At 46.3% G+C, this 27,572-nt stretch overlaps 1 protein-coding gene across 1 annotated transcript; it reads right to left on the bottom strand.

Moving 5' to 3' along the window:
• Window positions 1–27,572, bottom strand: PRPS2 (phosphoribosyl pyrophosphate synthetase 2). The gene is made up of 7 exons (XM_059049990.2): window positions 27,167–27,572; window positions 21,534–21,717; window positions 14,149–14,247; window positions 13,025–13,149; window positions 5,396–5,569; window positions 4,313–4,472; window positions 1–2,616 (listed from the first exon to the last, which is right to left on the bottom strand). Exons 1-7 carry the CDS (start codon window positions 27,286–27,288, stop codon window positions 2,524–2,526), a joined length of 957 nt encoding a protein of 318 aa, XP_058905973.1. The 5' UTR covers window positions 27,289–27,572; the 3' UTR covers window positions 1–2,523.

Raw genomic sequence — 27,572 nt, forward strand, 5'->3', positions numbered from 1 at the left:
GATGATACAATGTATGAAAGGAGGAGCATGATTTTATTGAAATGTTTTTAGTACAGTGTTGGAAGATCTTCGAATCCTATATTCTAAATTAATACAAGCACTGCAAATGATGTAGTTCCTGAATCTACTTGACATCATCTCTACCAAAGGAAAGTTATAATACGAATCTCTTTAAGTTGGTTAATGTAATGTAAGTTGGAAACTGAGCAACTTTGGTATATTCATGTTTCTCTGGCTCCCCTTTTCGGCTAGATGTACGCCAAGTCAACCGCCATGCAGCAGAGTCAGACAGGGCCAACCTATTTGGTGGTTTCACTGAAATGTTTCCGCATAAGCAGCAAGGGACGCACGCACGAGTTCTGGGATTAAGCTGCTCTCAAGGCCGTCTTCATCATCTTTTGTGAACTGGACCATCAAATAGTTAAGGTCTACGTTGCCGCCGCACGGGGCTGCCTCTAGTCTATTTAGTTGATAGATGTACCAGAAGTACTTTAAAATACAAAAGTGGAGATAAATAACCATAGAAACAATCAGCTCTTAATTCCGAGAATGACAATACCGATTTTCATCTCTTTATCTGAAGATCATTGTTTTAAAACTAGCTCTATGTGTTAGACTCTTAACTCTTAGATGAAAGGACTACCTTTAAATCAACTGGCTTTAGTCACTGTCAACGTGTCTACACTGGGATGCGAAGCTGTCTACCTGCGTGCGTTCATGACTACATTTTCATTTCTCTATGCATAGAAATTTCAAGAAATACAGATATCACTCATTTGTCAAAAATAAAAATTACATACATCTAAATAGGCTCTTTACATATCTGAAATCAACTCTTCTAGATAACGTCCATCGTGTTGCATAGCCGACCTTAACCAGGCTGCACTGTGATTTTTTTCTCAAGAGCAAAATGCTCGTCTCTGCAATGACTGAGATGATACTTTTAAACTTTGATTCACCCTCTGCTGTACTGAAGTTTGAAACCTTAAAGATTGCTATTCAGGTTTGTTAACAACTTAAACAGATTTCATTTTTCCACCCACAGAATTTAGATCAGAGACTTTCTTCTCTTCAAGTTTTTGCGGTCCAGCAGAAGGAGATTGTTATTTATTATTCCCGGGCTTCGTCTGTGCGGGCACATTCTCTTCTTCGGGGGCGGAAGCACTCGGTTGGGCGCCCACCAACGCGCACTTAGGAAAATTCAGAGTCGATGCTTGCCACCTGCCACCTGCCACCCGCCACCGGGGATGGGGGCACCTCACTCAGCAGTCATCAAAAGCCACCTGTGGATAAAGCTGTCTTCCCTCCACCGTCACTCCCGCGCCACCATTTGAGCATTAACTTCATGGAGCAACTAATGTTTCCTCATTTGTCCCTTTTTTGTAGGCCTTTCTCACCCACATTTTTCATGTAACAGCTTTAGTTACAATAATCTGTTGCCTAGGAGGCTTGCTACTTGTGATTACAAAAGGCAAAAGACCGTGAGATCAACACTAAAGAAATAATATTTAAATACGTATTTGGAGGCACCCACAAACAATTCACCTTTTTCTCATGTTAAAAGCGAAACAGACATCAGACTAGTAAATGTGAGGGGACTTAGGGAAGAAGTCTTTGTTGTGATGGAAATCCACAACATGAAACTCTTGGAAAAAAGGCAAAGTAAAAGCTAGAGCTAAAAACGGGACATTAAAAAAAACAAGATGGCAGGACATGAGGTGTATCTGGGATGGACACGGCATGAATGTGACAGTGAACTTGCAGACTATCTCAAAACAGTTTCTCAGTCAGCTCTATTGCTGAACATAATTTTGGAATTTTAAAACAAGGTATTTCAGATAAGTGACAGTTATGATTTTTAGAAGTGGCAATAAGAAAATACTGAACTACATTGCCTCTGATATGTCCAATGTTTACCAGAAATAAACGTGTCAGTGGCCGTCTTCAGCTACATAAAATTTGGTCCAATTTAAGCATAATAACCAAAATGGTATATTGGAAACCTGATCACTAAAACAAATACTCAAAATTCAGGGTATTATAAATTCTCTAAGGTTCTCTTAGAAGCAAAAGGTTAATTCTCTACAGGGTTTCACCCAAATGTCCATAGGCATTATCATTTTATATTTACACAGAGGCTTTAATCTGGGCTGACCTTTGGTAACCCTGATATACATAAACTATGAACTTCCACAATGGAATTATAAACTTGAAAGTTGTGGCCTCAAAGCACGGACAGAACGAAGGAAAAAAGGTCACCTATCAGAACAAATCACGATAACAAAAACATTTCTCATTTAAGACTGCTCACTGAATGATCAAATAACCACTGCCCTCCCCCCACCAAACTGAAAATAAATGGTCGAGAGCTTTAAGAGGGGGAAAACCAGTGGACCTCGGAGTATACGAAGATCTGATGCTTTTGCGTTAATGTAACTGCTTAGTCCTAAAGCTAATAAATCAGACAAATGCACGCAAGTGAGAAGCCAGAGCAGGCTTGCTTCCACACCTCACATCCTGGATTTACAGTGGGACGTGGCTGAACAGGTAAGACACAGATTCACCGTTGTGGGTCCTTCGAATCGCCTCGGCCAAGATCATCGAAATGTCAATAACCTAAACACCAATGAAAAGACAGAAAAGAGGAGAGGAAAGTGGGACATCTCAGTCATGTTTAACTGGAAACTTAAGAAGCCAGAAAGCCTAGAAACGCTTTCTCCAGCACATGAGACGCGCTGCTATCGAACCTCCCCACAACCATTTCTTCTGAGAGGACAGACAGTTTTAGGTCTGTCTTCAAATTACAATCCTGTACGGGATCCTGGAAGTGAGATTTTTCAGTGCAGATACTTCAAAGGCTTTTCAGGGCTGCTGTTAACCAGAGACATCCTTTACTTTCGGTGTTTGTCGTCTTAAAATTAATTTTACTCAATCATCATGTGGAAGGTTTTTCTCTCTCTTGGTTTCTGAAAACACAGAAGCTGTCATGTCTGACAGCACAGCTATCATCATCCAACTCCGGGGTCAGCAGGAGAACAGCCGTAGACAATACATAAAGGAATGGGCATGGCTGTGTTTCAGTAAAATTTTATTTACAAAAACAGATGGTGGGCTGGATTGGGCCCGGGGGGCCTTAATTTGCTGACTCTCAACTACTGAGACTCAGACATGAAAATCTAAGGCGCAGCTATTCTGACCATGTTCTAATGAATCTCCTGGTGCCGAATGAACCGCGTTGCTCTCCGACGCACGAGAAATCACGACGCGGATCACTCTGACCCATCTTCGTGCTCTAATGATGGGCACGGAGGCTTCCGGCAATGAAAGGACTTGCCAACGTTCACCAAGACACAGAGGCAAAATGAGGACTCAAACCCCTTCAACTTATTTCAGGCCAGCTGGTGTAAAGCGATCACTGCCAACTCTCTGGGGGCCTCCCAAGTCAGGAGGGAGAGAAGGAGTAAAGCTCGGAGACCCCTGACACAGCCAAGCTGCTTCTTCGTTTTCCTCCCCCATTTTAAAAACCTACGGCAAAAGACATGTACCACAAAAGTTGCCATCTTAACCATTTTTAAGTGTAGAACTCAGTGGCATTGATTACATTCCCAGTGGTATGTAACCATTTCCCAAACTTTTTCATCGTCCCAAACGGAAACCCTGCACCATTAAACACTAACTCCCTATCCCCCGCTCCTGGTAACCACCGCTCTACTTCCCCTTTCTATGAATCTGACTACTCTAGTGCCCTCAGGTAAGCGCAATCGAGTCTACATGTCGCACAACATTTGTCCTCTTGTGACTGGTTTCTTTCACTTAGCCTACCGCTTTCAAGGTTCATCCATGTTGCTGCATGTATCAAAATCTCCTTCCTTTTTAAGGCTGATGAATATTTCATCGTATGAAGAGGCCACACTTCGGTTAACCATTCAACTGTCGGTGGACATTTGGTCATTTCCACCTTTTGGCTACCGTGAATAAGGCCTGCTGTGAATGTTCGTGCATACGGTTTTGTTTGAACAGCCGTTTTCAGATTGGGAGGAATAACCCTAGGGGTGGACCAGGGGGGGTCATGTGGTAACTCTGTTTAGCTTTAGCACAGCCCGTTTCTTAACGTTCTTTACTTTGGCTTTATTCACTTACTATTTATAACTTTGACCTCTGCTGGCCCCAGCCTTTCCCAGACATCTAACATGTGTCATACCTTCCCATTACGGGAAGCTGCAACCTCTACTGACATCTGCTTAGCAAGCGGTCACACGCACAAGATGCTAGTTGCCTCCCTGCTTGGCTCTGCCTGCAGTGTAGCCAGTACCTGAATCTTGGAGCAGTGTTTCATTTTGTCCTCTTGGGGAATGGTGTTTGTCACAACAACAGCCTCAAAGGCGGCATTATTTATTCTGGAAATAGCTGGCCCAGAGAAGATCCCATGGGTAAGGATAGCATAAACTTTGGTGGCTCCGGCTGAGAGTAGCCTATAAAATAAAAGAGAACAAAATTAAGTGCGCACAAATATTCTAGAAACATTTCCCCTCAGTGTGAATTTAAAAGCAATAGTGTGTTCCATAAAGGAAAAGAGGAAACCAGCTTCACTCACATTTATCAGTCTACAACAGGAGCTTTTAAGGTATGTGCTGGCCCAACACTTTACATTCCCTTAAATCAGGCATTATCAGCCTTGACGTTGGGCCTGGATAATTCTTGGCTGTGAGCACATCCCTAGCCTCTACCCAACAGCAACACCCCTCCCCCCTCAGTTGTCACAACCAAAAATGTCTCTAGATATTGTCAAATGTCTCCCAGGGAACAAAACCGCCCAGGTTTAAAAGAGTAAAGCCAAAATGTCACCATGTTGCCATACAACCAACACACAAAACTGAGGTATTATACACTCTTTGTTTTGTTCTGTCTCTGAAACCTGCTGTGCATTCTACCCTCCCAGCGCATCTCAAGTCAGACGGACCACAGTCCACGCGTTCTGCGGCCGTGCACGGCTGGGTGGTGGCTTCCAAGCGGGACAGCCCAGCTCTAAGTCCCTGGAAGCCAATGGCTGAGAAGGCTGGAGTGAAGGCGAGCCAAGGAAGCGAGGGCCTGAAGAGGCCGAAAGACTGTCTTTTTCCTCCTGTGCTCAGTTTCAGGAGAAGCACCTTCTCTGAACTTTTAAAAAACTACACTGAAAGTTCAACCTTGAAAATGAAAACCAGGCCATAAAGGCCCACGGTTTTTTCCCTACCGAGAAAACAAAAATAGGCCTAGAATTGACTTTGGTCTGAAAAACTACTACTACGCGATCAGTAATAATTCGGAAAAGTGAGCCTCGTTTCTAACAGCTGACATTTTTCCTTTCTTAATGAGATGCCCTAACACTCTCCTCAGTGATCCCCAGCCACGCTCATACTTGTCCGCAGCGTGGCAGATGGTGCCACACGTGTCGGCCATGTCATCCACAAGGATGGCCACGCGGTCCTTCACGTCGCCCACCAGCACCATCCGGTCCACTTCATTTGCCTTCTTCCTCTCCTTGTGGATCAAGGCAAATTCCACATTCAACCTGTCTGCGATCGACGTGACCCTGCTCAAAGACACAGACAGACACAGACTTAGAGAACGAGCTTCTGGTTACCAGCGGGGAAGGTCGCAAGGAGGAGAGATTGGGAGTTTGGGATTGACGTGTACACGCTGCTATATTTAAAACAGATAACCAACAAGGACCTACTGTACAGCACAGGGAACTCGGTTCAATATTATGTAACATTGTAAAGCAGAAAGTAACAAACCACTGTAAAGCAGTTGCACTCCAATAAAGATGTTAAACAAATATTATGTAACAACCTAGATGGGAGAAGAATTTGAAAAAAGGACAGATACATGTATATGTATAACTGGATCACTTCACTGTACACCTGAAACTAACACAACATTGTTAACCAACTATACTCCAATATAAAATCAGAAGTTAAAAAATATACGTAGGGGAAAAAATTAGACTAATTCTGAAAACGTATTCCCAGAATTATATTAAAAAACTCTAGATTCATTTAAAAAAGAGACACATGCTAGGATGTGGCCTTGCGTCTGTGGCAGCTGGGGAAGAAAGCCAGGGCGCCTTGACCATGGGCGAAAACTCCTGGCGAAAAAGCTGACACTCAACAGGTTAGTGTTCGTGGGTACCTTTTAAAGTCAGAGGCACAACTAAAAGCAAGTGACTTAGAAACTACTAACTGCTCGGTGTAGGGAGCAGCCGGCGGGGACAAAGTCCTGGTGAGCGTAGCCATGGAATCTGTATGCTCAGGACAAGGGGCTTCACCGGACTCGAGGCCTCCAGAAATGGCAGTCACGGTCCAGGCCTCTGCGCAACTAGGGCAAATGCTCAGAAGTCATTAGCTCTGAAAGGCCTGAACTGGCAAGAGGAGGAGAACGTGGCAGGCCAGGCTTGCTAGTGAGCCCGGAACATTCTAGGTTTTTCCCGTGAAGAATAGATTTCAATGATGAAACAGTGCAAAATAATGCCACAGACATAAGGTGACGTGAAGATTTTCCCGTTTCACTTTTTGAAATGACGGGCACTCGTGATGCAATTCAGCCGAACAACTTTTTATTGAGGGACTGAAACATATACACTCACACACCCTAATTTAGTGCGCAGTGACTGGACGCTGCGACCTCTAGACGCTGCTTAAGTCCTGGTCCCATTCACTGCGCTCTCCTCAGCTGGGAGCCAAGAGTGGCGCTCCACGGGTGCTCTGGTCAAGCTGAGTGTGGCCAAGTCGCTGAGAGGAACCCACTTTCTGGGGCCAAGAGGGCAGCATGAAGGGGACTGTGTACCACACGTTACCCCTGCTTGTTTCTGAGAACATTCAACAACCAGTAGCCTTTGAAATTGTGCCGTGTGTCTGTGTGTGTGTGTGTGTATATATATATAAATACACACACACACACACATATAGAATTTGAATGCTGCCCAAAATTTTGCCCCATAATTGCCCTAAAACATATACTACTATCTATACGCCGATTTCATAAAACATAAGCCATTTAAACTCCCATTAAGGAAAGTTAGTTCCTCAGAACACAAGACAGGTTTTCCCAAGAAAAGACTCTTGAACACCTTATGTATGTGCGTGTATATTAAAATTTTGTTTATCTGTAAGGACCAGGAAGATCTCGGTACGGTGGGGAAGCGCCACCATTTGGGGCTGAAGCTCGAAGCAACTCAAGTCCAAGCGTAACCTGCGTCCTGCCATGTGATCCGCTCTCCGAAGCCTGTGCACAAACGCACCAGCAGGGGGCGCGGAGGCCTGCGTGGGAAAGAAGCTGAGCTATGTGGTTTTGGGGGCTGGGGACAGGCGTGGAACATGAGTGGGGGAGCTCCAGCCACTTCACGTACCCAATGGTAACATCGGAAGCACAGACTAAAGGAAAATATCCCTGCAAAAAGCCCCCTGGGCTGCGAGAACATTCCTATCTCTCCGCAGGTTCCAATTCTTCTTTTCCTGGTGTATAACTGAGACTTAATACCTATTCCTAACATATGATGTTGAGACAGTGTATCATGTAGAAATCTTGGGTGGAAAAAACTAGGACAAAAATAATACATAGTTTGATTTCCATTTCTTCTGGATACACTATTACATTCTCTTTAAAAGAAAACAGAAAAAAGTCAAATCTGAATTATTTAGCTTCACCAACTTCCCAGACAAGTTTTACGTTAATATTGACTATCTCAACAGTGGTGTGTTTTCTAAGGTTTATTTTCTTCTACCCACAAGTGACCTCTTGTGGCGATATTAAGTTTTGTGGAGATACTGAGTTGTACCTGGAACAAATCAAGCCTCAAAGTTTCTTCTACGACAAGTTCCAATTTGTCAGATATCTATTTTTCTTGGTGAAATACGACTTCGTGCATCAAACAAAGAAGCCACAGATAATGTCAACTCTATGTATCATGCGTTGCCTGCGAGGCTATTTTGTCGGTTGGGGAACAGCTCACTCCAGGAGATGAGGACGACAAGGATGTGTAGCAAAACTGGGGAGGAATGGAGGTGACAAAACAATCTGAAATGCACGCCCCTAAAAAGCTCGCCCTTCCTGGCCGAGAGGGAGCAGGGGTGACCGGAGCGCAAGTGCTGGGCAGGGGGTCTGAACGAGAAGAGCATGTTGCTGCTGGCCATTTCCTCTGGCTAGCTGACTCTGCACCTTTTAAGCAGGAGTTGGCAAGTAGATGGGGGAACCTGGTATATAATAAAAGATGGTATTTCAAATCGATGTGAGAAAAATTGATTACTGAAGAGTTTTAGGGACAATTCAGATAGCTGGGGACACGGGGAGGTGGATGCTTAATTCACTCTTTATTCCACAACAAATTTCAGATGGGAGAAAAATCAAAACATTAAAAAGGAAAAAAGCAACCCTTAAAACATATGAAATCATGGGAGAAGAAAAATGTTAAAGGGTGATCCTTCATAAACCCAGAAGCCATAATGTGAAACAGAGATAAATGTGACTACGTAAGAATGTTTTAGAAGTCTTGCAGAGAAGAAAAATACAAAAAGGGAAGAAGTGAAAAACTTGGGTACTTATTTGCCACACACGAGAAGCAAAGATGTCACTTCCTGCCTGCACGTTCCTCCTCACAAGCCAGAGGAAGAGGCCTCCGGCTGACAGAACATGCAAAAGGTAGGAACAAAATAGAAACGTGATAGAAGGAGCGCTCAACCTTATGCACGCAACTGGAATTTACAGGAGATGCCATGTTATCACTCAGCCGATCTGTAAAGTAAAAGAAGTCCGATCATCTGCTGTGTAAGCAAGCCTGTGTACAAAGTCACTGGCATCCATACTTGGGAAGGTCAACTGGTCTATCTTCTTTTTTTAAAATTGAAGTGTACTTGAGTTACAATGTTGTGTTAGTTTCTGGTGTACAGCACAGTGACTCACTTATAAATATATATATATATATATATATATATATGACAGACCTGGAGTCTGTCCTACAGAGTGAAGTAAGTCAGAAGGAGAAAAACAAATACTGTATGCTAACACATAGATATGGAATCTAAGAAAAAAAAAGGTCATGAAGAGATTAGTGGTAGGACGGGAATGAAACACAAACTTACTAGAGCATGGACTTGAGGATATGGGGAGGGGGAAGGGTAAGCTGTGACGAAGTGAGAGAGTGGCATGAACTTATCTTTACTACCAAACGTAAAATAGATGTAGCTAGTGAGAAGCAGCCGCATAGCACAGGGAGATCAGCTCGGTGCTTTGTGACCACCTAGAGGGTGGGATAGGGAGGGTGGGAGGGAGGGAGACGCAAGAGGGAAGAGATATGGGAACATATGTATATGTATAACTGATTCACTTTGTTGTAAAGGAAAAACTAACACACTATTGTAAAACAGTTATACTCCAATAAAGATGTTTAAAAAAAAAAGAAAAAAAAAAACTTCCTTCACACTTCCTAATGTCACTTTAAGAAGAAAATTAGTTGAAGTTGGTTATGATCATATCTATTTAAAAATAAATAAATAACTATATATTTATATATTCTTTTTCAGATTCTTTTCCATTATGGTTTATTACAAGATACTGAATATAGTTTCCTCTGCTATACAGTAGATCCTTGTTGTTTATCTATTTTATATATAGTAGTTTTATCTGCTAATCCCAATGGTCTATCTTCTTTCTTCTTTTTTTATACTTGAATTTTGAGTTCATATTTTTTTAAAATTTATTTATTCATTTATTTAATTTTTGGCTGCATTGGGTCTTTGCTGCTGCACGTGGGCTTTCTCTAGCTGCAGTGAGTGGGGGCCACTCCCCGCCGCGGTGCGCAGGCTTCTCATTGCGGTGGCCTCTCCTGCTGCAGAGCACAGGCTCCAGATGCGCGGGCTTCAGCAGTTGTGGCTCGTGGGCTCTAGAGCGCAGGCTCAGTAGTTGCGGCGCACGGGCTTCGTTGCTCCGCGGCATGTGGGATCCTCCCGGACCGGGGCTCGAACACGTGTCCCCTGCATCGGCAGGCGGACTGCCAACCGCTGTGCCACCAGGGAAGACTAACTTCTTTCAAAGACCAAATTTTGACCGTGTCCATCAAAACCTAAATAGCTCATGCCCCTAGACTTGGCAACAGCAGTTCTAAGAACGTATCCTACTTGTATAAGTATATGAAATGTGAAAGTGAGCGTTGTGCTGCAGGAATGTGCCTAAGAACATAAACAACGGCACCTACTAAAGAGGAACGAGAGACTAGTTAAAGGAATCATTACATCCGCACCCAAAGGACTATCACCCAGCTGCGAAGACCAAGAAAGCAGACCTACTGCACAGCTGGGGAAGTGTTGCCAAGGCGGAACACGCTTTTAAAAAAAAACACAGCAAAGAAGTATGTGCAGCATATTCTCATCTGTGTGAAATAAAAAGGGGAGTATATGTTTGAAAAGCATCATTCTGACTTTGGGAAGAATAGAGGCCCCTCAAGAAGAAAATGGGAGACATCAGCCTATATATAAAAAATAGGGTTGGGATGGGGAAAAGACAAGGCCACACAAGTTTGTGGAATCTATTATTCTTTTGGCCTGTTAGCTATCAAACTAAGTTGTTCTGGTCCAAAAAAGAAATATGCCTGGGCTTCCCTGGTGGCGCAGTGGTTAAGAATCCGCCTGCCAACGCAGGGGCTACGGGTTCGAGCCCTGGTCTGGGAAGATCCCACATGCCGCGGAGCAGCTAAGCCCGTGCGCCACAACTACTGAGCCTGCGCGCTAGAGCCCGCGAGCCACAACTACTGAAGCCCGCGAGCCACAACTACTGAAGCCCAAGCGCCTAGAGCCTGCGCTCTGCAATAAGAGAAGCCACCGCAATGAGAAGCCCGCGCCCTGCAACAAAGAGTAGCCTCCGCTCACTGCAACTAGAGAAAGTCCGCGAGCAGCAACGAAGACCCAACGCAGGCAAAAATTAAATAAATGAATAAATAAATAAATTTTTTAAAAAAAGAAATATGCCTGACATGAAAGCCACTTATTTTATGATCCATCCATATAACCGCCCAGGGCCTCCCTGGTGGCGCAGTGGTTGGGAGTCCGCCTGCCGATGCGGGGGACACGGGTTCATGCCCCGGTCCGGGAAGATCCCACATGCCGCGGAGCGGCTGGGCCCGTGAGCCGTGGCCGCTGAGCCTGCGCGTCCGCAGCCTGTGCTCCGCGACGGGAGAGGCCACAGCGGTGAGAGGCCCGCGTACCACAAAAAACAAACAAACAAACAAACAAAAAACCACACACATATAACCGCCCAGGGAGACAATTCCCTTGACACAATGGAGATTAGTGGTGGCCACGGGCTGGAGGGAAAGGGAGTGGGGAGTGACTGCAAATGTTCTGGAATTAGACAGTGGTGACAGATGTCTAACTCCGAATACACAAAACCCACTGACCTGCGCACTTTAAATGGGTGAATTGGAGGTATGGGAATTACACCGCAATAAAGCTGTTACTAAAAACAAGTTACGTCTAATACTCCCTCTCAACCCACTTGTTCACCTCTAACCTTCGAGCAGGCCAGTGCGTTCGCCTGCAGATTCCATCGTATGACTTCAGTAAGTTTCTAAGTAACTGCAAGCATTTCCAAGAGAAATTACTCCAAAATGTTGCTCACATTCCCCTGTTGTCTTAAGCAGACAACACTCGGGGTTGCTTGCACCCGAAGGGGAGCTTTTCAGTTCGATTCTAGGTCCTTAGCTTGGCCGTGGAAGGGATGAGGGACGGGCATTCGCATTTTAAAGATGTCCCCAAGCTGGATGGTCACCACTCTCTCGTGGCAGGTTTATTAGCACGCACAGACTGATGAGCTTCCTTGCTTTCTCACAGGACTGGTGGACGGAGCTCTCTTTTACCTCTCCCTCCCTGACAGAGGCCCCGGCCCGGGCATTAAAACTCCATTGCACTCTTTACGCCCCCAGAGAGCAGCTGCGCAGTTCTACAAGGTGGCTGATTCGCCGAGTCTCGGCACACAGTAAAGCACTCTGCGTCGGCGTTCCATCATCTTCAGCCCGATCCTCAACTGTCTGTACTGATTGCTCTTTAATTCCTTGAGTCTCTGCAAAGCCCTCTGGATCTGCTAGTACCATCACTTAGGCGACTCAGTGCACCTGCGCTCTGATGCTTTTAGTGCCGTGTCAGTTTCCGCCCAACATGCTCCGTTTGCAGCCTAGCAACTGTCCTGTGAGCCCGCGGGGCTGGCCGCCCGCCGCCCTCTTACCTGCAGGCGCTGGCTCTCTGTGGGCTGCGCCCCCTCAGCTTTCTAACTGGGATCGTCAGGCACAATGAGGTGGTCTTCAGAGGGGAGTGCTTACTGAACAGCTGGGCTTGTGGAATTCTCCCTCGGCCGCGGCTCTGTGGCCTGGGGTCAATTTTCCCAGCATCGGGCAAGATTGGCTTTCCTCCCCAGGTTGCAGGGAGGGGGTCTCCCTGCCATCTCCCTTCACTCTGGAGGCCCCCATGAGGGCATTAGCCTCTCCCAAGCCACCCGCCTCTTCCTGGATCTGACACCCATACCCCAGGCCACCCCGAGTGCGGCTGTCAGCCTTCTTTATTTCTTGGCCACAGACATCTCCCTTTCTATCTGGCTGCTGTGCGGACACGCATTTTTAAATTGTTCTCTTTCGGCTTCCATTTGTAAGTGTTTGTAGTAAGAAGAACTAGCTTGGTCAATCGTGTTGTTAAGTAAAAGCCTTATTTTCCAGTTAGGCTCATTGCTTTTATAATCAGAAATGAAAACTTAAAAAACTCAAAACATTCTTTGCTGAAACCAAATGCCTGTGTGCATTTTTGTTTCCTTTCATGAGTGATGAAATGTTAAAGATGACAGCTCTCTGCTCTGGAGGTGAAGCCTGTTGGCTACTTAGTTGCTCATTTGCAAAATAAACCGTTCAGTAATTTAAGACATGCTTCCTTATCTAGCACATATGGAAAGGGAAAAGCAGTCGGCAAACACACAAATCTAAATCTGCCTTGTGCCGCCTGGGCCTGCGCAGTACCTTTTGGCGCCCCCGGCGTCAGGTGAAACGATGATGCAGTTTCTCCACTCGGTGATGTTCTCCCGAATCCACTGCAGGACCGCGGGCTCCGCGTACAAGTTATCCACGGGGATATCAAAGAACCCCTAAGGGGAGAAGCGGGTGTCACGTTAATGCGGGGTTTTTAAAAAGATCTTCTCTTTCATGAAATAAAACTTGAATTTTGAATTCAAAAGAAGCCTTTTCAACTGCCTCTCCTTTTTTTCTTTTCTTTTAAATTTCTTTTTTTAAAATTGAAGTATAGTTGACTGACAAGGTTGTGTTACTTTCCGGTGTCCAGCAAAGTGATCCAGTTATATATATATATATATGCTTTTTCAGATTCTTTTCCATCATACAAGATACTGAATATAGTTCCCTGTGCTCTACAGTAGGACCTTGTTGTCTACCTATTTTATATACAGTAGTGTGTATCTGTTCACCCCAAGCTCCTAATTTATCCCCCCCCCACCTTTCCCCTTTGGTAACCGTTTTTCTATGTCTATGCAGACTCCCTTTTCTTAATTCAAACAGAATTAAATCGAAAGACAGATATGTTCCAGAAGCAGATTTCAGTTCAATACGGGGACATGGTCTGTTATCTTATGATCAGCTCTATCCTGAGGAACAGGAGAATGGTTTTGTAGATCAGTGGGTGAGAGTTTTGCTGTTTCTTAAACACCTTATTATAAGCCAAATAAGTCAACATTCACTATACCACAGAGTATGCACAGTGTAATTTGGCCTGTTTACCAGATTACGGAACTAAGTTATGAAGAGTTTTAAAAAACCTTCATTATGACTCTCTCATTCTACTTATTTTCCAGAAGTTGAGATGGAATTATAGAGTCTACTACCAAGAAGCCATTCCTGCTCCTCTAAAAGTGAGTAGAGGGAAGGTGGTGCTGGAGACCGGCGATATCAACATTAAATATATTTCTAAGTTCAGTAAAAAAGATGAAAATCCAAGAGTTGCCATATACAAACTTAAAAACACATGTAGTGTTACCTCCTTCAAAAATTATTTAACTTAACAGGGCGTTAGGATTTAACCACTTGCACTAAGCCCCCACCATAACCAAGAACAACAAAGAAAATGCTGGAACCTGGATCTGAGAGGCATGCAGGTCCATGGTGATGATGTGATCCGCCCCAGCGACCGAGAGCATATTGGCCACGAGTTTCGCCGAAATCGGAGCACGACTCTAAAATATAAAGGCACGGATTTTATAACAGGGGAGAGGTGGAGACCTCCAGATTTCTCCCACTAAGATTTATAGAAGAAAGAGGAATCACAGATGCTTTATTACACGTGAAGAAAACTCACGTTAATAATTCAAAATTAATACTTCAATAATTTAAACTTAGTTATTTAAATGATTTCATTATTAATAAAGAAAGTTATAGGTTATAATAGCAAAAGATACTCAACCCATTTTATTCACCAAATATTAATTATTTACATCTACTACTGTGAGACAGTGTGCCTGACACTGGGTATAGAAAACAAATATCAAAGAAGCAAATAATTAAACATAAACACATGTAATATCACAATTTATATAATTCCAATTGTGACAACTGTGCAGAATAACAGGTCTCGGGAGAGAGACAGACAGACAGACAAGAGCATGAAGGACATCAAGTTAAAAGACACTGGCTGTCAGAGGCGCCTCTGAGGAAAGTGCTTTTGAAGGCGAGGCCAGCAGAAGCGGGAGAACAGTATTGTAGCAAGAGCAGCCCGTGTGACGTCATGGAGGCCGAGATATCACATCGAGGGACGGAACGAATCCTAGCGTGGCTACAGGCAGTGGTCCAGGACAGAGTGCGAGGGCATGCCGGGAGAGAGGCAGGGGCACATCCTGCAGAGCCCTGAAGGCCAAGGCCAGCCCTTAAAGACGAGTTTCTGCACCACAGCTGGGAGCGAAGGCTGTTACAAATTCGACAAAAACCAGATCCAAGAAAGAACACCTTAAGGTGATGGATAATTTGATATTCAGAGAAACAGACGCAGCGTGACACTGTACCCTCTCTGAAGGTACCCAACTTCTCCACAGCTTTAGGTTCCACACCATAAATAATGGACAGTAACTGTCCACGTCAAAACAATCCAAGGGACTCTACAGGCATGATTAGACCTAGGGAAAGAGTTCAGCATTTTGCTGTAAACAATGTTATTCCTATACACCACAAAAAAGGAAATGTAAGCTTAATAGAAGATTTCATTCAAACTTACAACGTCACATGTCAATTATATCTCAAAGCTGAAAACAAAAAAGGTTTCATTCAAAATAGTAACAAATGATCTCTGTTAAAGACACAGACAGACACACACACACACAGAGTACATTCATGTAAAAACACACAGGAATTATATCACAATGTGAACAGATTTTTATTTTCTCTAATAACACCATTCTTTTATAAAAAAGAAACCTATTACTTGATGATAATACACACACACAAACGCACACATTTTTTTCACAAAGAATGAGAGGAAACAGCCCAAGTGTTACCATTTGATGTTTCCAGAAAGTGAGATCATGGGGAAACAGTTTTCTAATTTTGTTTAAATCGTTCGACCTGCTCACCTAAGTCACGTTTTCATCGTGTTAGCAGCTCCCCTGCTCTGGCCCACGTTGCCTTTGGGATAAAAAGCCCTCCCACCAGTGCAGCTCTAGCTACTGAGGCCTGGTCTGCCCCACCCCCATCCCTGCACCTCCAGGAGGGGTCCTCCCCTCAGTGGGGACTGGGCCCGCTCCCTCCCTCTTCCGGAGAACACTCTAAGCCTTGCCATCTACACCTGCACACCCACCTTACCCTTATTCCACCCCCATCTCCGCAGACCCAATGTGTTTGATCCTCCAGATCTGGTTCCAATCTCCAAACTTTAAGGTACTCTGAGAAATCTAGAGAGAAATGATCTGTCCCTTCTAAAGGGACACGGCATTTGGTCCCCACCACATGGGACCACCTTACGCCGCCTGCTTAAAGACTGACATCAGAAGATATTTTACGTAGGATGCATAATTCACAACTAGACTATGCGTCCCTCAAGGGCAAAGAATTGGTTTCGGAGATTTCCACATCATCTGCAGTCCCAGCTCTGTACCTTGCACACGACAGTTCTTCGATAAATATTTAATAATAGGATCTCTGTAACACCAAGTTTCCAAGGCTTAGTCATTCACCTCACTAACTGTGAGAATTATGTAGTCTAACAAAATTCCAAGATAATTAAAAGAACAAATCGATAGCTGGGACTCTGACTCACAATGCTCATCAATTTGGGGCTCTTTCTCTAAGCTGATAACCTACGGACAGAGTCCTCCGCTCTCCACGGCGTTGAGCATTTCTTACTTCCGAGAGCCAAAGAACAGGCGTAATTTTTAAATTCATACTTTCTGATCTCCGTCTTCAAACTCTGTTTTCAGATTTGGTTTCTGGACCGTCCTTTGCAATCTGCCTCAACCCCCAACTGCATCTTGCAGGAAAAAGGATTCACAAGTTTCAACTGACTTTATAGCCAAGGCAGAGAAAAATTTGTATGACGTTTCAACAAAGGTGGTCAAGGTACAGCAACCGAAAAGGAAACGTTCGACTCCCCTAATGAAAAATGGATAAAGGTCAAATATTTTGTGAGCCAGACCAACCTGGACAAAGACTCTCCAGAGAGTCCAACTTTTATTTAATGTATCGGCTGCTGCCCTGCTAAAAAGTGTAAACTTTGCAGGCTTTAAAAGTCGACAAGATTGTAGAAATTTGTGTCAGCACAACTGTCCTCTATTTTTCCAGCTAAGATATCAAAAGAAACTATCTGATCATTGAAAATAGAACATAACCTTGAAACTTTTGGGGGGAAAAAAAAGCTCCAAGTCTTCTACCCCCTCAAAAGTAATTATTTCCAGCTGTGCCCACACCATACGGTTTTTAGTAGGGAAGGAAGCTAGCAATTATTGACCACCCACTACAGCAGAGGTCAGAGGACTGGTGCCCATGTGCCAAGACAGCCCATGCTCTGTTTCCTCACAACCTGTGAGCTAAGACTGGTTTTTAGGTTTTAAAGTGGTTGAAACCAATCAAAAGCAATATTTTCTGACATTTGAAAAGCATGTGAAATTCATATTTCAATGTCCATAAATAAAGTTTTATTGGAACACAGCCATACCCCTTCATTTACATATTAAATATGGCTGTTTTCACACCAAATGGTGAAGTGGAGCAAATTCAACACAAAGCCTCAACGATCTGACACCTGGTTCTTTTGGGAAAGAGTCTGCCCACTTGTGTGCCACGCGCTTTATAAATAGCACCAAATATTATCCTTAACTTCCAGAGGAGGAAACTAAAGACACAACGGAACAAGAGTTAAATAAAGGCACTAAAGGTCAAACCCAAGTCCACTTGACTCCAAAGTCTTACCCCAGAACTCAGACCACTCTGTACCACACTTTTTACAATGAATACTATATTGTCATCTTTTTTCCATGTTAGTAGTACATTGTGCTGATGTGTCATCACGAAACCTTTCCTTCACTGTCAGAACTTGCCCCTGGTTTCTTGCACATACAAATAAAAGCAAAAATACAATTTGACAGGTGTGCAGCACTTGCTTAGAAACAAGCAGTGAGTTTACAAACACTGACACGAGCTTTGAATCTGGTTAAAAGGCTCTAGCGTTTTCTGCGCTTCTTTGCAGGTAACTCTAAATAGATGGACCGCACAGCATTCCATCGTGTCTTAGAGGCCACAGACAGCACAGCCCTACGGGAAGGAAAGGACACGTCTGTGGGGCCCCCCAGGGCTCCTCCAGGGGCTGAGGAGGAGAATTCCTTTCTGCGCCCATAGAACGAGTGTGGCCGACGACTTCCAATCACATTCAAACACTACGTGGCCTTTAGCCTACCTAAGTGAAGCCAAAAGCGGGGAGAAGCGTTCTCCCCCATCACCCTGGGTCTCCTCACCCCTCGCCCTGGCTGCTACATGAATTACGTACGGGCTCAGGCCATTTCTCTTAAGTGCTTACTAAATCCTTTGTTACCCTCACTTCAAAAGTTTCCCGATACAAAGCCAGCCCAGTTGGTCTGAGGAAAGAAATGAATAGCTAGCAAAGTTATGAGCAGCAATTTAAAAAGCCCCAAAGCACACCTCAAATGACAGACAAAATTAAAGATTTCCCTTTCGACCAGCATGGTGAGAGAAACAGTCTCTCTCCTTACTGCAACATGAGTCAGCTTGACGAGAGATAGGTCAGAAATGATGGTGCCAGAACAATCAACATGTCCTGGCCGCCTCCAAGGTCAGTCCCAAAGAGCCAGGCTATACAAAGGGTGGTCAAGAGTCAGGCTCACCTGCGACAGTTGGGTGAACACTTGTTTCCTGGCATCATTATTCACAGAATCCCCTTTCAAGCTCTCCAGGAGCCTGACTTAGATGATAAACGATGTAATAATGACACTATCTCAAAGCTTGAACTGTCCCTAAATACCCACTTATTCACACATCAGTGACCTGTCAAGGCTCCCTGGGGTGGGCTGAATGGTGGGCCCAAAGATCAGGTCCTAACCCCTGGAGCCTGTGTGACTGTTACTTTATTTGGAAAGAGGCCCTTTGCAGATGTGGTTTTACGAAGGATTCTGAGATGGGGAGATTATCCCAGAGGGCCCCGGAGATCCGACAGAGGCAAGAGAAGCCCACGTGAAGACGGAAGCAGAGCTCAGAGGGACACGGCCTCAAGCCAAGCAACGTGGCAGCTGCCAGCAGCTGGAAGAGGCCAGGAAGGATCCTTCCCTAGAGCCTGCAGACGGAGCATGGCCCTGCCTCACCTTGATTTTCAACTTCTGGCCTCCACGACTATGCGAGAACCCATTTCTGTTGTTTGAAGCCACCCAGTTTATAGTACTTTACTACAGCAGCAGCTGGAAACTAACACAGCCCTCTGTGATTCCTTTTTTGCTAACAGCTCTCTCCAACAACAAGGCGCACCGTTTCTGAAATCTGCTGCTACTGGCGCCGTCCCTCAACTGCTATCACGGCCTTGCTTCTGTGTTGCTGACGGTGACCGTCTTATCTCTTCCATCGGCGGTTAAGTTCAGAAAGTCGCGGAACTGTCTGATCGGGGTAAAAACGAAAAGCAGCTACCGTGTTGTCTCCAAGAAACACACTTACAGCAAAGTGACTAAGGAACAGTGCAAGGAAGGAAAGAAACTGGTACTCAGAATGGCCCCCCAAAGAAAACCCATCTCAGTGTCCAACAATAGGAATATGGATCAAGAGACAGTTGAACAACACGCTTCCAGGGAACAGTTAAGCCCACTGGGGCTTCAAGAGCTCTGGAGGGCTCCTCGCCGGCGTGGTGACAGAGGGCAATGCTGGCAAGTAGAGGCCAGAGGCCAGGAGTGCCGTCGCATCCCCTGTGCGGGGGAAGGACACCAGCCATGCAGACCATGCTAGTTTCTCTATGTGACAAAGACTTCATTATGATTAAACATAAGAAACAAAGTTTGAAAATACAATCTCCGAACAAGACGTAACTGCCAATCACAGACTTGCAAACAAAAAATGCAGGTGTCGCAATATTTGTCTCAGTTAAGAAGAAAGTTAGGGTTAAAGAAAAAAACAAAAACCAAACAAGAAAACAAGTTAGGGTTCCTAATCGTTACACAGTGGGAAAGGGCCAAGTAATAATAAAAGGAGTAATTTACCAAAGAAGAAGCAATGTATCAAATATCTTAGGGCCAAGTGCAAAAGCTACTAGAAAAAAAAGAAAAATCTGATGACAAATGACAGAATACAGAATTTACTAAGCCTCCTGTTACATGGAAGAGAAACGGTAGCCGAATATGAGCTTCTCTGTGACACAGACAAGACCGAAGATGCTGAACAAGCCCGTGGAAACACACAAATGGGAGGAAGAGCTAAGACAACACACTACACTGATGGGACAAAAGAAATAAATTGAAATTTAGCAGCTAAAACCACACATACAACTTGCAAATCAAGTTTAGAGTAAAAGCAGCTCCATCAATGACAAGTTGGCAGGTCATATGCTTCACAGGAGCAGGTGGGACCTCAGCTTTGGGCTGCTCCCAAGCTAAAGGCAAGTCACAAAGTGACAGACACACACACAGCCCCCCCCAACACACACCCCAACATTGCATGGCATGTGGCAATTATCTGAAATTCACATTTCAATGTCCATAAATATGTGTTTTACGGATTTATGTTACATGGAACTGAAAGGATTCCCGGGGAACCGACCATCTATGCATAAAATACAAGGCGGACAACAGCTTAAGAGTTGCTCCCCATAGAGGGTTGAATGGTATCCCCAAAACTCACGTCCTCCCAGAACCTCAGACTGTGACTTCATTTGGAAATCGGGTCTTTGCAGATGTAACTAAGGTGAAGATCAAGGTGAGGTCATTCTGGATTAGGGCGGGCCCTAAATCCAATAGCTGTCCTTTTATAAAGACAAAAGGACACACAGAGACACAGGAAGGCAGCCGTGTGAAGACAGGCAGAGATGGAAATGATGCTACCAGAAGCCAAGGAATGCCAGGAGCCAGCAGAAGCCGGAAGAGGCCAAGAAGCCTCGCCCCAGAGTCTTCCGAGGGAGTGCAGCCTGCTGGCACCGTGACCTCTGACGTCTGGCCTCCACGACTGTGAAAGAGTACATTTCTGTCATTCTAAGTAAGCCTCCCAGTTTGTGGTCATTTGTTTTCGCAGGCCCAGCAAAGTAATATAATCCCCTTTCAAGTTCCCCTCCAACTCCAACTCTGATTTTTCTTGAAGGCAGAGGCCGTATCTTCTTCAGTTTTTCTAGAAACTCACAAAGCCTCCTACAGTGCTAGTGTTACATAAAGAATAATGCAACAATATTAACTTCATTCCTCTTGCAAGGTTAAAAAGAGATAATAGTATCAATTAAACTTGGTATCTTGAGATAACTGTAGACTCATATGCAGCAGTAAGAAACAATGTTGAGATGGTGCAACCTTGCCTCAGTTTCTCACGGTAACATTTTGCAAAAACTAAGGTAGGATATCACAACTGGGATCCTGACTCGGCCAGTGTTTTATACTCACCAGGGTGTGTGTGTGTGTGTGTGTGTGTGTCTTTAGCTCTATCCACCACCACAAAGATACACAATGTGTGTGTGTGTGTGTGTCTTTTGCTCTATCCCCCACCACAAAGGTACGCAACAATTTCATCCACTTTCATTATATGTAAAGTATAATAATTTTATATTATAGTAATGGTATTTTCATACCTGCAAAAATACGCTTTATCTGTTTCTATATGTACAAATATTACCGTGATGGCTGGTCCAAAGGCAAACCTTTGGTGGAGCCAGGCAGAGAAGGCATATTTACTCCATGCTGACAGTAGAGAGCAGATGTTTCCCAGGGATTCAGAGGTACAAAGTGAGAAAACAAATGTAGCCGTTAAGGCAGAGCAGCTTCCTCCCACAGGCGCCCCGCCCCCATACCTTGTCCTTCTTGTCCTGGCGGGCGTACGGGAAGCACGGGATCACGGCGGTCACCCTGGAGGACGACGCGATCTTGCAGGCGTTGATCATGATGAGGAGCTCCATCAGGTTGTCGTTGATCTCTCCGCAGCCGCTCTGGATGATGTACACATCTTCGCCCCTCACACTTTCGCCGATCTCGACGCTAGCGGAAGGAAGATGCCCGCCGTTAACAGGAAAGCGACCCTGTGACCGCCCCCAGGGATGTGATTCCCTAGGACTCGGCAGGCGGCGGTCCTCGAGGGTATGACTGCTTCCACTGAGAGGAGACAGAGCAAAAGCAGCAAAGGGACAAGTCAAACGGGCGAGGTGTGGGGAGACCAGGCTCAAGCTTCCAAGGGCCCTTGCCCTCGTGGAGTCACAGGGGACGTGGGAATTCCCCCGGCAACGAGCTGTGACAAAACACGTGAAGCACTGTCTCCCGGGGAAGCTCATCGGAGACTCAGTGCCTGGGGTTTCACCGGGGGCCAGGGACTCGGTGTTAACCACGTGGTTTACACTGTTCAGCAGTGAGCTTTTCCCACAGGGAATGGCGGGAAACCTCACGCAAGCTAAGCTCCCAGAAGCCAGCCAAGGGCCACCTTGCAAAGGGACCTCTTTCATATATGAGGGGATCCCATATGCTCTTTCGAAACTGTCTCAGGCCTGTTACATTAACTCTTTTTGGCTCAATACTGTATGTTAGTTTTTCACTTTCGTTAACGTTACACATACACATTGCTTAAAAAACTCCAATGGTTCTGTAAGGCTTAAAGCAAATAAATAGCCCAGAGGCAGCCAATTTCAACTCTTGATATAGTCTTTAGATATTTATCTTCAAAGTCCCTCCCTTGGGCTTCCCTGGTGGCGCAGTGGTTGAGAGTCCGCCTGCCGATGCAGGAGACACGGGTTCGTGCCCCGGTGTGGGAGGATCCCACGTGCCGCGGAGCGGCTGGGCCCGTGAGCCGTGGCCGCTGCGCCTGCGCGTCCGGATCCTGTGCTCGGCAACGGGAGAGGCCACAGCAGTGAGAGGCCCGCATACCGCAAAAAAAAAAAAAAAGTCCCTCCCTTACATTTGTATTGCTTCATCTGGATTTTTCCTCTTGGGCATCACGCATTGACTTCTCACTCACTACGGAGGAGGCAGATTTACCTCTATCTCCTCCCCATCCCATCACCCGCACCCGTGTGCAGCCTTCCCATCTCATCTTGCCATCCTCCCGACACAGATCAGCATTTTCCAACTAAATCTGAGAGCTCCATTTTAACTGTGTCAGTGCCATTCAGAGCTGAGTCATACAGTAAACTGAACACCAAGTTTGTATTTCCCTTCTATGCACTACTTTTGGGGGTCTGTTCACCCTGGAGGAAATTATCCAACCTCTTCATCTACTAAGTTTTCCAAGTACTGAACACAAACGGCAGCCCCAACACTTGGCTAACAAACTAAATCGCACAATGTCCAAGGCCTCGAGCGTGATCTCCATTCCTCAGCCTGCCCGAGTCTCCCTGAGCTGCCTTCCCTTGCCACCTGTGCACAGCTGTCTCCCGGGGACTCCCTCCACCCCTCTCCTGCCCTCCATTTCCCACTTCCTGGATCCTTTCTCGTGCACTTCCTTGTTTTACTGATGGGCTTCCTCCAGTAGCTTCTTGAGAAAGAGCAAACAGGAGCTAAAGTCTTTGAAAATTGCCTACCAGCAAGTTTCTGTATTTCAGGTATAGGATTCTGGGGGTTCAACAAGAGAACGAGTCAGCACAACACTGGCATACATACACAATTACCTGTATCCCATCTCTTGCCATCAGAAACCCATTATACCCAATGGTATTGTTTTATTAAAAGAGCTAATTATTTCTAAAGAAAATGTCAATACAAATGGCATTTCGAATACCACATAGTAGTCTGTCTGAATCAACAGAAGCTTCTACCCAACTTTAAATAGAATAATTAGAAGACAAAAATGCCATCTTTCAAGTCGACAGGATCTGAAAGTGAGTTTTGCTAACAGTGGGGTCTTACCCTCGCACGTGCTCTGCCACGGATGGGAAGAGGACACTGCCAACCTCGGGACGAGCATGTGACAGACCGATTTCTACATACTCCCTCCAAGCTCGAGTCCTAAGGAGCTACGTGTAATCCCTTCGTGAACATCACATCACCTGTGAGGTGAAGTCAATCTGGAAATCACAGTATCATATGGCTCAGGGGTCAATAATCTATAGCCCGTGAGCTGAGAACGGGGTGGCCTCCCAAAGACGTCTATGTCCTAATCCCCAGAACCTTTGAATATATATGTTCGTTTGTAGGGCAAAGGGGAAGCAAGGTGGCAGATGGCATTAAGGCCACTAGTCAGGTGACCGTACAACAGGGAGATTACCCTCGATTATTCTAGCTGGCCCAATGTGATTACAAGGGTCCTTACAAATGCAAGAGGGAGAGAGAAGAGGTCAGAGAAAGAGGTGCGAGGAGTGACGCAGGGTCAGAGACGTGCTGTGTGGCTAGCCCTGGAGATGGAAGAACGAGTCAAGAGCCAAGGAAAGTAGGCAGCCCCTGAGAGCTGGGCAAGCAAGGAATGGATTCTCCCCTAGAGCCTCCAGGAAGGAACACTGACCCGTGATGGACTTCTAACCTACAGAACTGTAAGATGCAACAGCAGCAGAGCCACCATGGGTCCACGAAGGCTAACATGTTGGCTGGCCCCTTACAGAAAAGGTGTGCCAACAACTCCTGGTGTTATGACTGTTTAATCCCCGAATTTCAGCTTCTCTGGCCTATTTTTTCTAAGGAACCTCAATCCCCATATGACTAGCAATCCAGGGGAAGACAGAAAAAACATACAGTCACCATGGCAACTTTTCCCCAAAGCTATTCCTGCTTCTCCTCATAAAGATGGTCACGACTGATCTTTACTCTAGGTCTTTTAAAAACCGTGGCCAGGAGGCAGCATGCACTGCTCTTTACTGACCCCGAAATAAGAAGGCTGATGAGTTTATCTGAACCCACAACGAATGGGTGTGGTAATTAAAAGACGGCCACAGAGTAACACTCTCCCCCCGTCAAGAAGTGCAGTCTATGGCCTCTGCCCCCGGATCTGGGAGGACTCCGCGCGTGACAACACAGCGTGACAGAAGTGACGATGCACTGACCTCGGGGCCCAGGCCTTAAAAGACTGGGAGCTGCCACTTCCTGTGTTTTGGAATCCTTGTGCTTGGACCCCGCTTTCCATGCTCTAATAAGGAAGCTCCAGCAGCCCTGTGGGGAGAGGTGCTGAGGTTCCTAACCAAGCTCCCAGGCCAAAGCTAGCGCCAACTTACCAGCCATGTGAGCGAGCCAGCTTAGAAGTGGACCCTCCAGCCCCAGATGTCACCACACAGGGCAGAAACAAGCCTTCCTTGCTGAGCCCTGCCCAAACTGCAGGTCTGAGAGTCCAATTAACAACTAGTTTCAAACCATTACGCTCTGGGGTGACCTGTTACACAACAGATAACCAGAACCTTGGCTCTCAGGGTCCAGCTAGCTGCTCTGGGCATGTTAACTGACCGACATAATGGGTTACAATAGACTTTCAGACGCCATCATCAGTGCTGTCCTAGGGCATCACTGTGGCACTTCAGTGGTCAACTGTAAAGCTGGAGCCAACGTCCCCTGCAGAGCTTAAATAATTTAGACACGAGAAGGTAAAATCATGTGGCTCTGTGTCCAACTAGGAAGTGTTTTTTAAATGGGTAATGGGAGGAGTTGAGGACCAGGCACCAAACCAGATTTCTTGTCTTGGTTCAGGGAGAGATTCAGGAAGGGGCCCCTAAACATGAATTGTATCAATTCTCTCTTCCTTTTACCCTTCTACTTCTCACCTCTAGGACCACACGGTAAAAACCGCATCACGAGTGCAGTATCTGGTACAGGGAGTCCTCTGTATAAAAAAAATCAACCTCTGGGCCTAGACAGTTCATGGGAAAGAGAAAAGTCAGGAAGTTAACCTTCTATAGTCCAGATGATAAAAACATAAAATGTAACTATATAGCAATTCCCAGACTTCATGCTGGGTGGTTTCTGACACCTCGTGATTTCTAATTATCGAGTGGTAATTATAAAATACTCAAAACCAAATAAAAATTTTTCCTCGACTTATAGGACACCGCCTCCGGGAGACAAACTATCATCCCATTCTTCTGAAAGCTACTGCAACTTGAACAGAACTGCCAGATATTGTGGCATTCAAATCTAAATACACTATCCTTCTCCGGAGCCCTGGACTTCCTCCGAGACCTCCGTATAAGACTCTGCCAAGTGGAATTCTCTAGCTGAAGGACTCGTGCATTAACACCACCTGATACGCATTCACAAATGTTTCTTCACTTACATTATCATCAGGGTTGCGCAGTGGTGATTTCCCACCCGGAGGAAGGGTTTCCCCTATCATAACAAGCGCAAACAGCAACCTCCACCTTCTCTCTTTGTAATAATAATGACCCCTCGGTATCTAAGCAATCTTTGCCCACCTCAAGGGCATCAAGATTCTTCTCCGATGTCTTCTCCTAGAAATTTTTAGTTCTAGGTTTTACATTTAGGCCTGCGATCCATTTCAAGCTCATTTTTGAAATGGTGGGAAGTATGGATGGACTTCTTGGGGTTTTTTTGCAGCTGCCAACAATTGTTCCAGCACCGCTTGTTGGAAATGTTGGCTGAACTGAATCTTTGCCAAAGGTATCAAAAAGATCGGTAACTTAAAAAAAAAAAAAGATCAATAAGTGAGTACAGTGGAAGATATTTAAGCGGGGGGAGAAATGGGACCAACTTGAAATTAGTCAAGAGCTGCGTGGACTCAGGCAAGTGGAAAAAAAGGAACCGCTGGTCCGGCTTCAGAGGGGGCCACCAGCCTGACTTCACTGAACAGAGGCGACCGCTTCCTGTGGACCTGAGACATGGGCAGCAGTTACATTCAAGCCACGGCCTTGCTGTGGGACAAAGCAGAGTCCCAGGACGACGAAGAAGCTGAAAAGAAAAAGTCCATCATCTCTGAAGCAGAAAAGTTAGCACAGGGGATCCCAGCACGTGAGCCCTGAAGTTTTCACGTTCTTTAAACCCTTTGCAGGACCACAGCCTCTGGAGAACTCAGAAGTCTGCACTCTGGCAGTTCAGGACTGTCACCTGGGAGCTTTTAAAAAGCCGACCCCGCAGCCCTCGGACCGGAATCTTGGGCAGGGCGGGTAAGAGGCACTTTCAACGGCCCCAGGCGAATCCAGCGCGCAGCCGGGACTGGGGACGTGGGCGGGACGTTTCCTCGCGCGCCCGGGGTTTGGGATCGGCCAGGCAGGAACGCGGACCCCGGGGCGAGCACGCCCAGGGCCGTCCCTCCCCGCTTGCCCCGCGGTTCCCGCCAGCTGCGCCCACCTCCTCCCGTGCCCTGTGACCGCCCGCGGGTCGCTCTTCCGGGCTGGGGCCGCCCTCTTCGGCTTCTCCCGGACGCCGCGGCGGGGGCGCGGAGGCCGCGTAGCGGCCGTCCCGCCCCGGAAGGGGGAGCGGGTAGCCGCGGAGGGCGTCCCAGGTAAGCGCCGGCGCCGGGCCGGCACCGCAGCCGCGTGCCCAGCGCCGTCGCCGGCCCGGCCCCCACCTGGTCTCCTGGTTGCTGAACTTCTTGGTGACCACCTTGCCCAGCTCCAGGCCCAGCCGGTCGGCCACGCGCTGGGACAGGTCCTGGTGCGAGCTGCCGCTGAAGAGCACGATGTTGGGCATGGTCAGGCGCGGGGCTCCAAGCGGCGCGGGGCGGCGGAGGCGGCGGTAACACGGGTGCCTGTGGTGAAAGCTGGAAAGCGCGATTGGCAGACACCGGGAGGAGCCGAGCTAAGAGGAGCTGGAGGGGGCGGAGCCGGAGGGGCGGAGCTGGGAGAGGGGAGCTGGAGGGACGGGACTGGAGGAGGAGCTGGAGGCGGCGGAGCTGAGGGAGGAGGAGCTGCGGGGTGCGAAGAGTGGGAAAGCGCAGCCGCGGATCCCGGAGGCGGAACTGGTGGGGCGGAGCT

This window comes from Kogia breviceps, chromosome X (genome assembly GCF_026419965.1).
Source record: "Kogia breviceps isolate mKogBre1 chromosome X, mKogBre1 haplotype 1, whole genome shotgun sequence".
NCBI lineage: Eukaryota > Metazoa > Chordata > Mammalia > Artiodactyla > Physeteridae > Kogia > Kogia breviceps.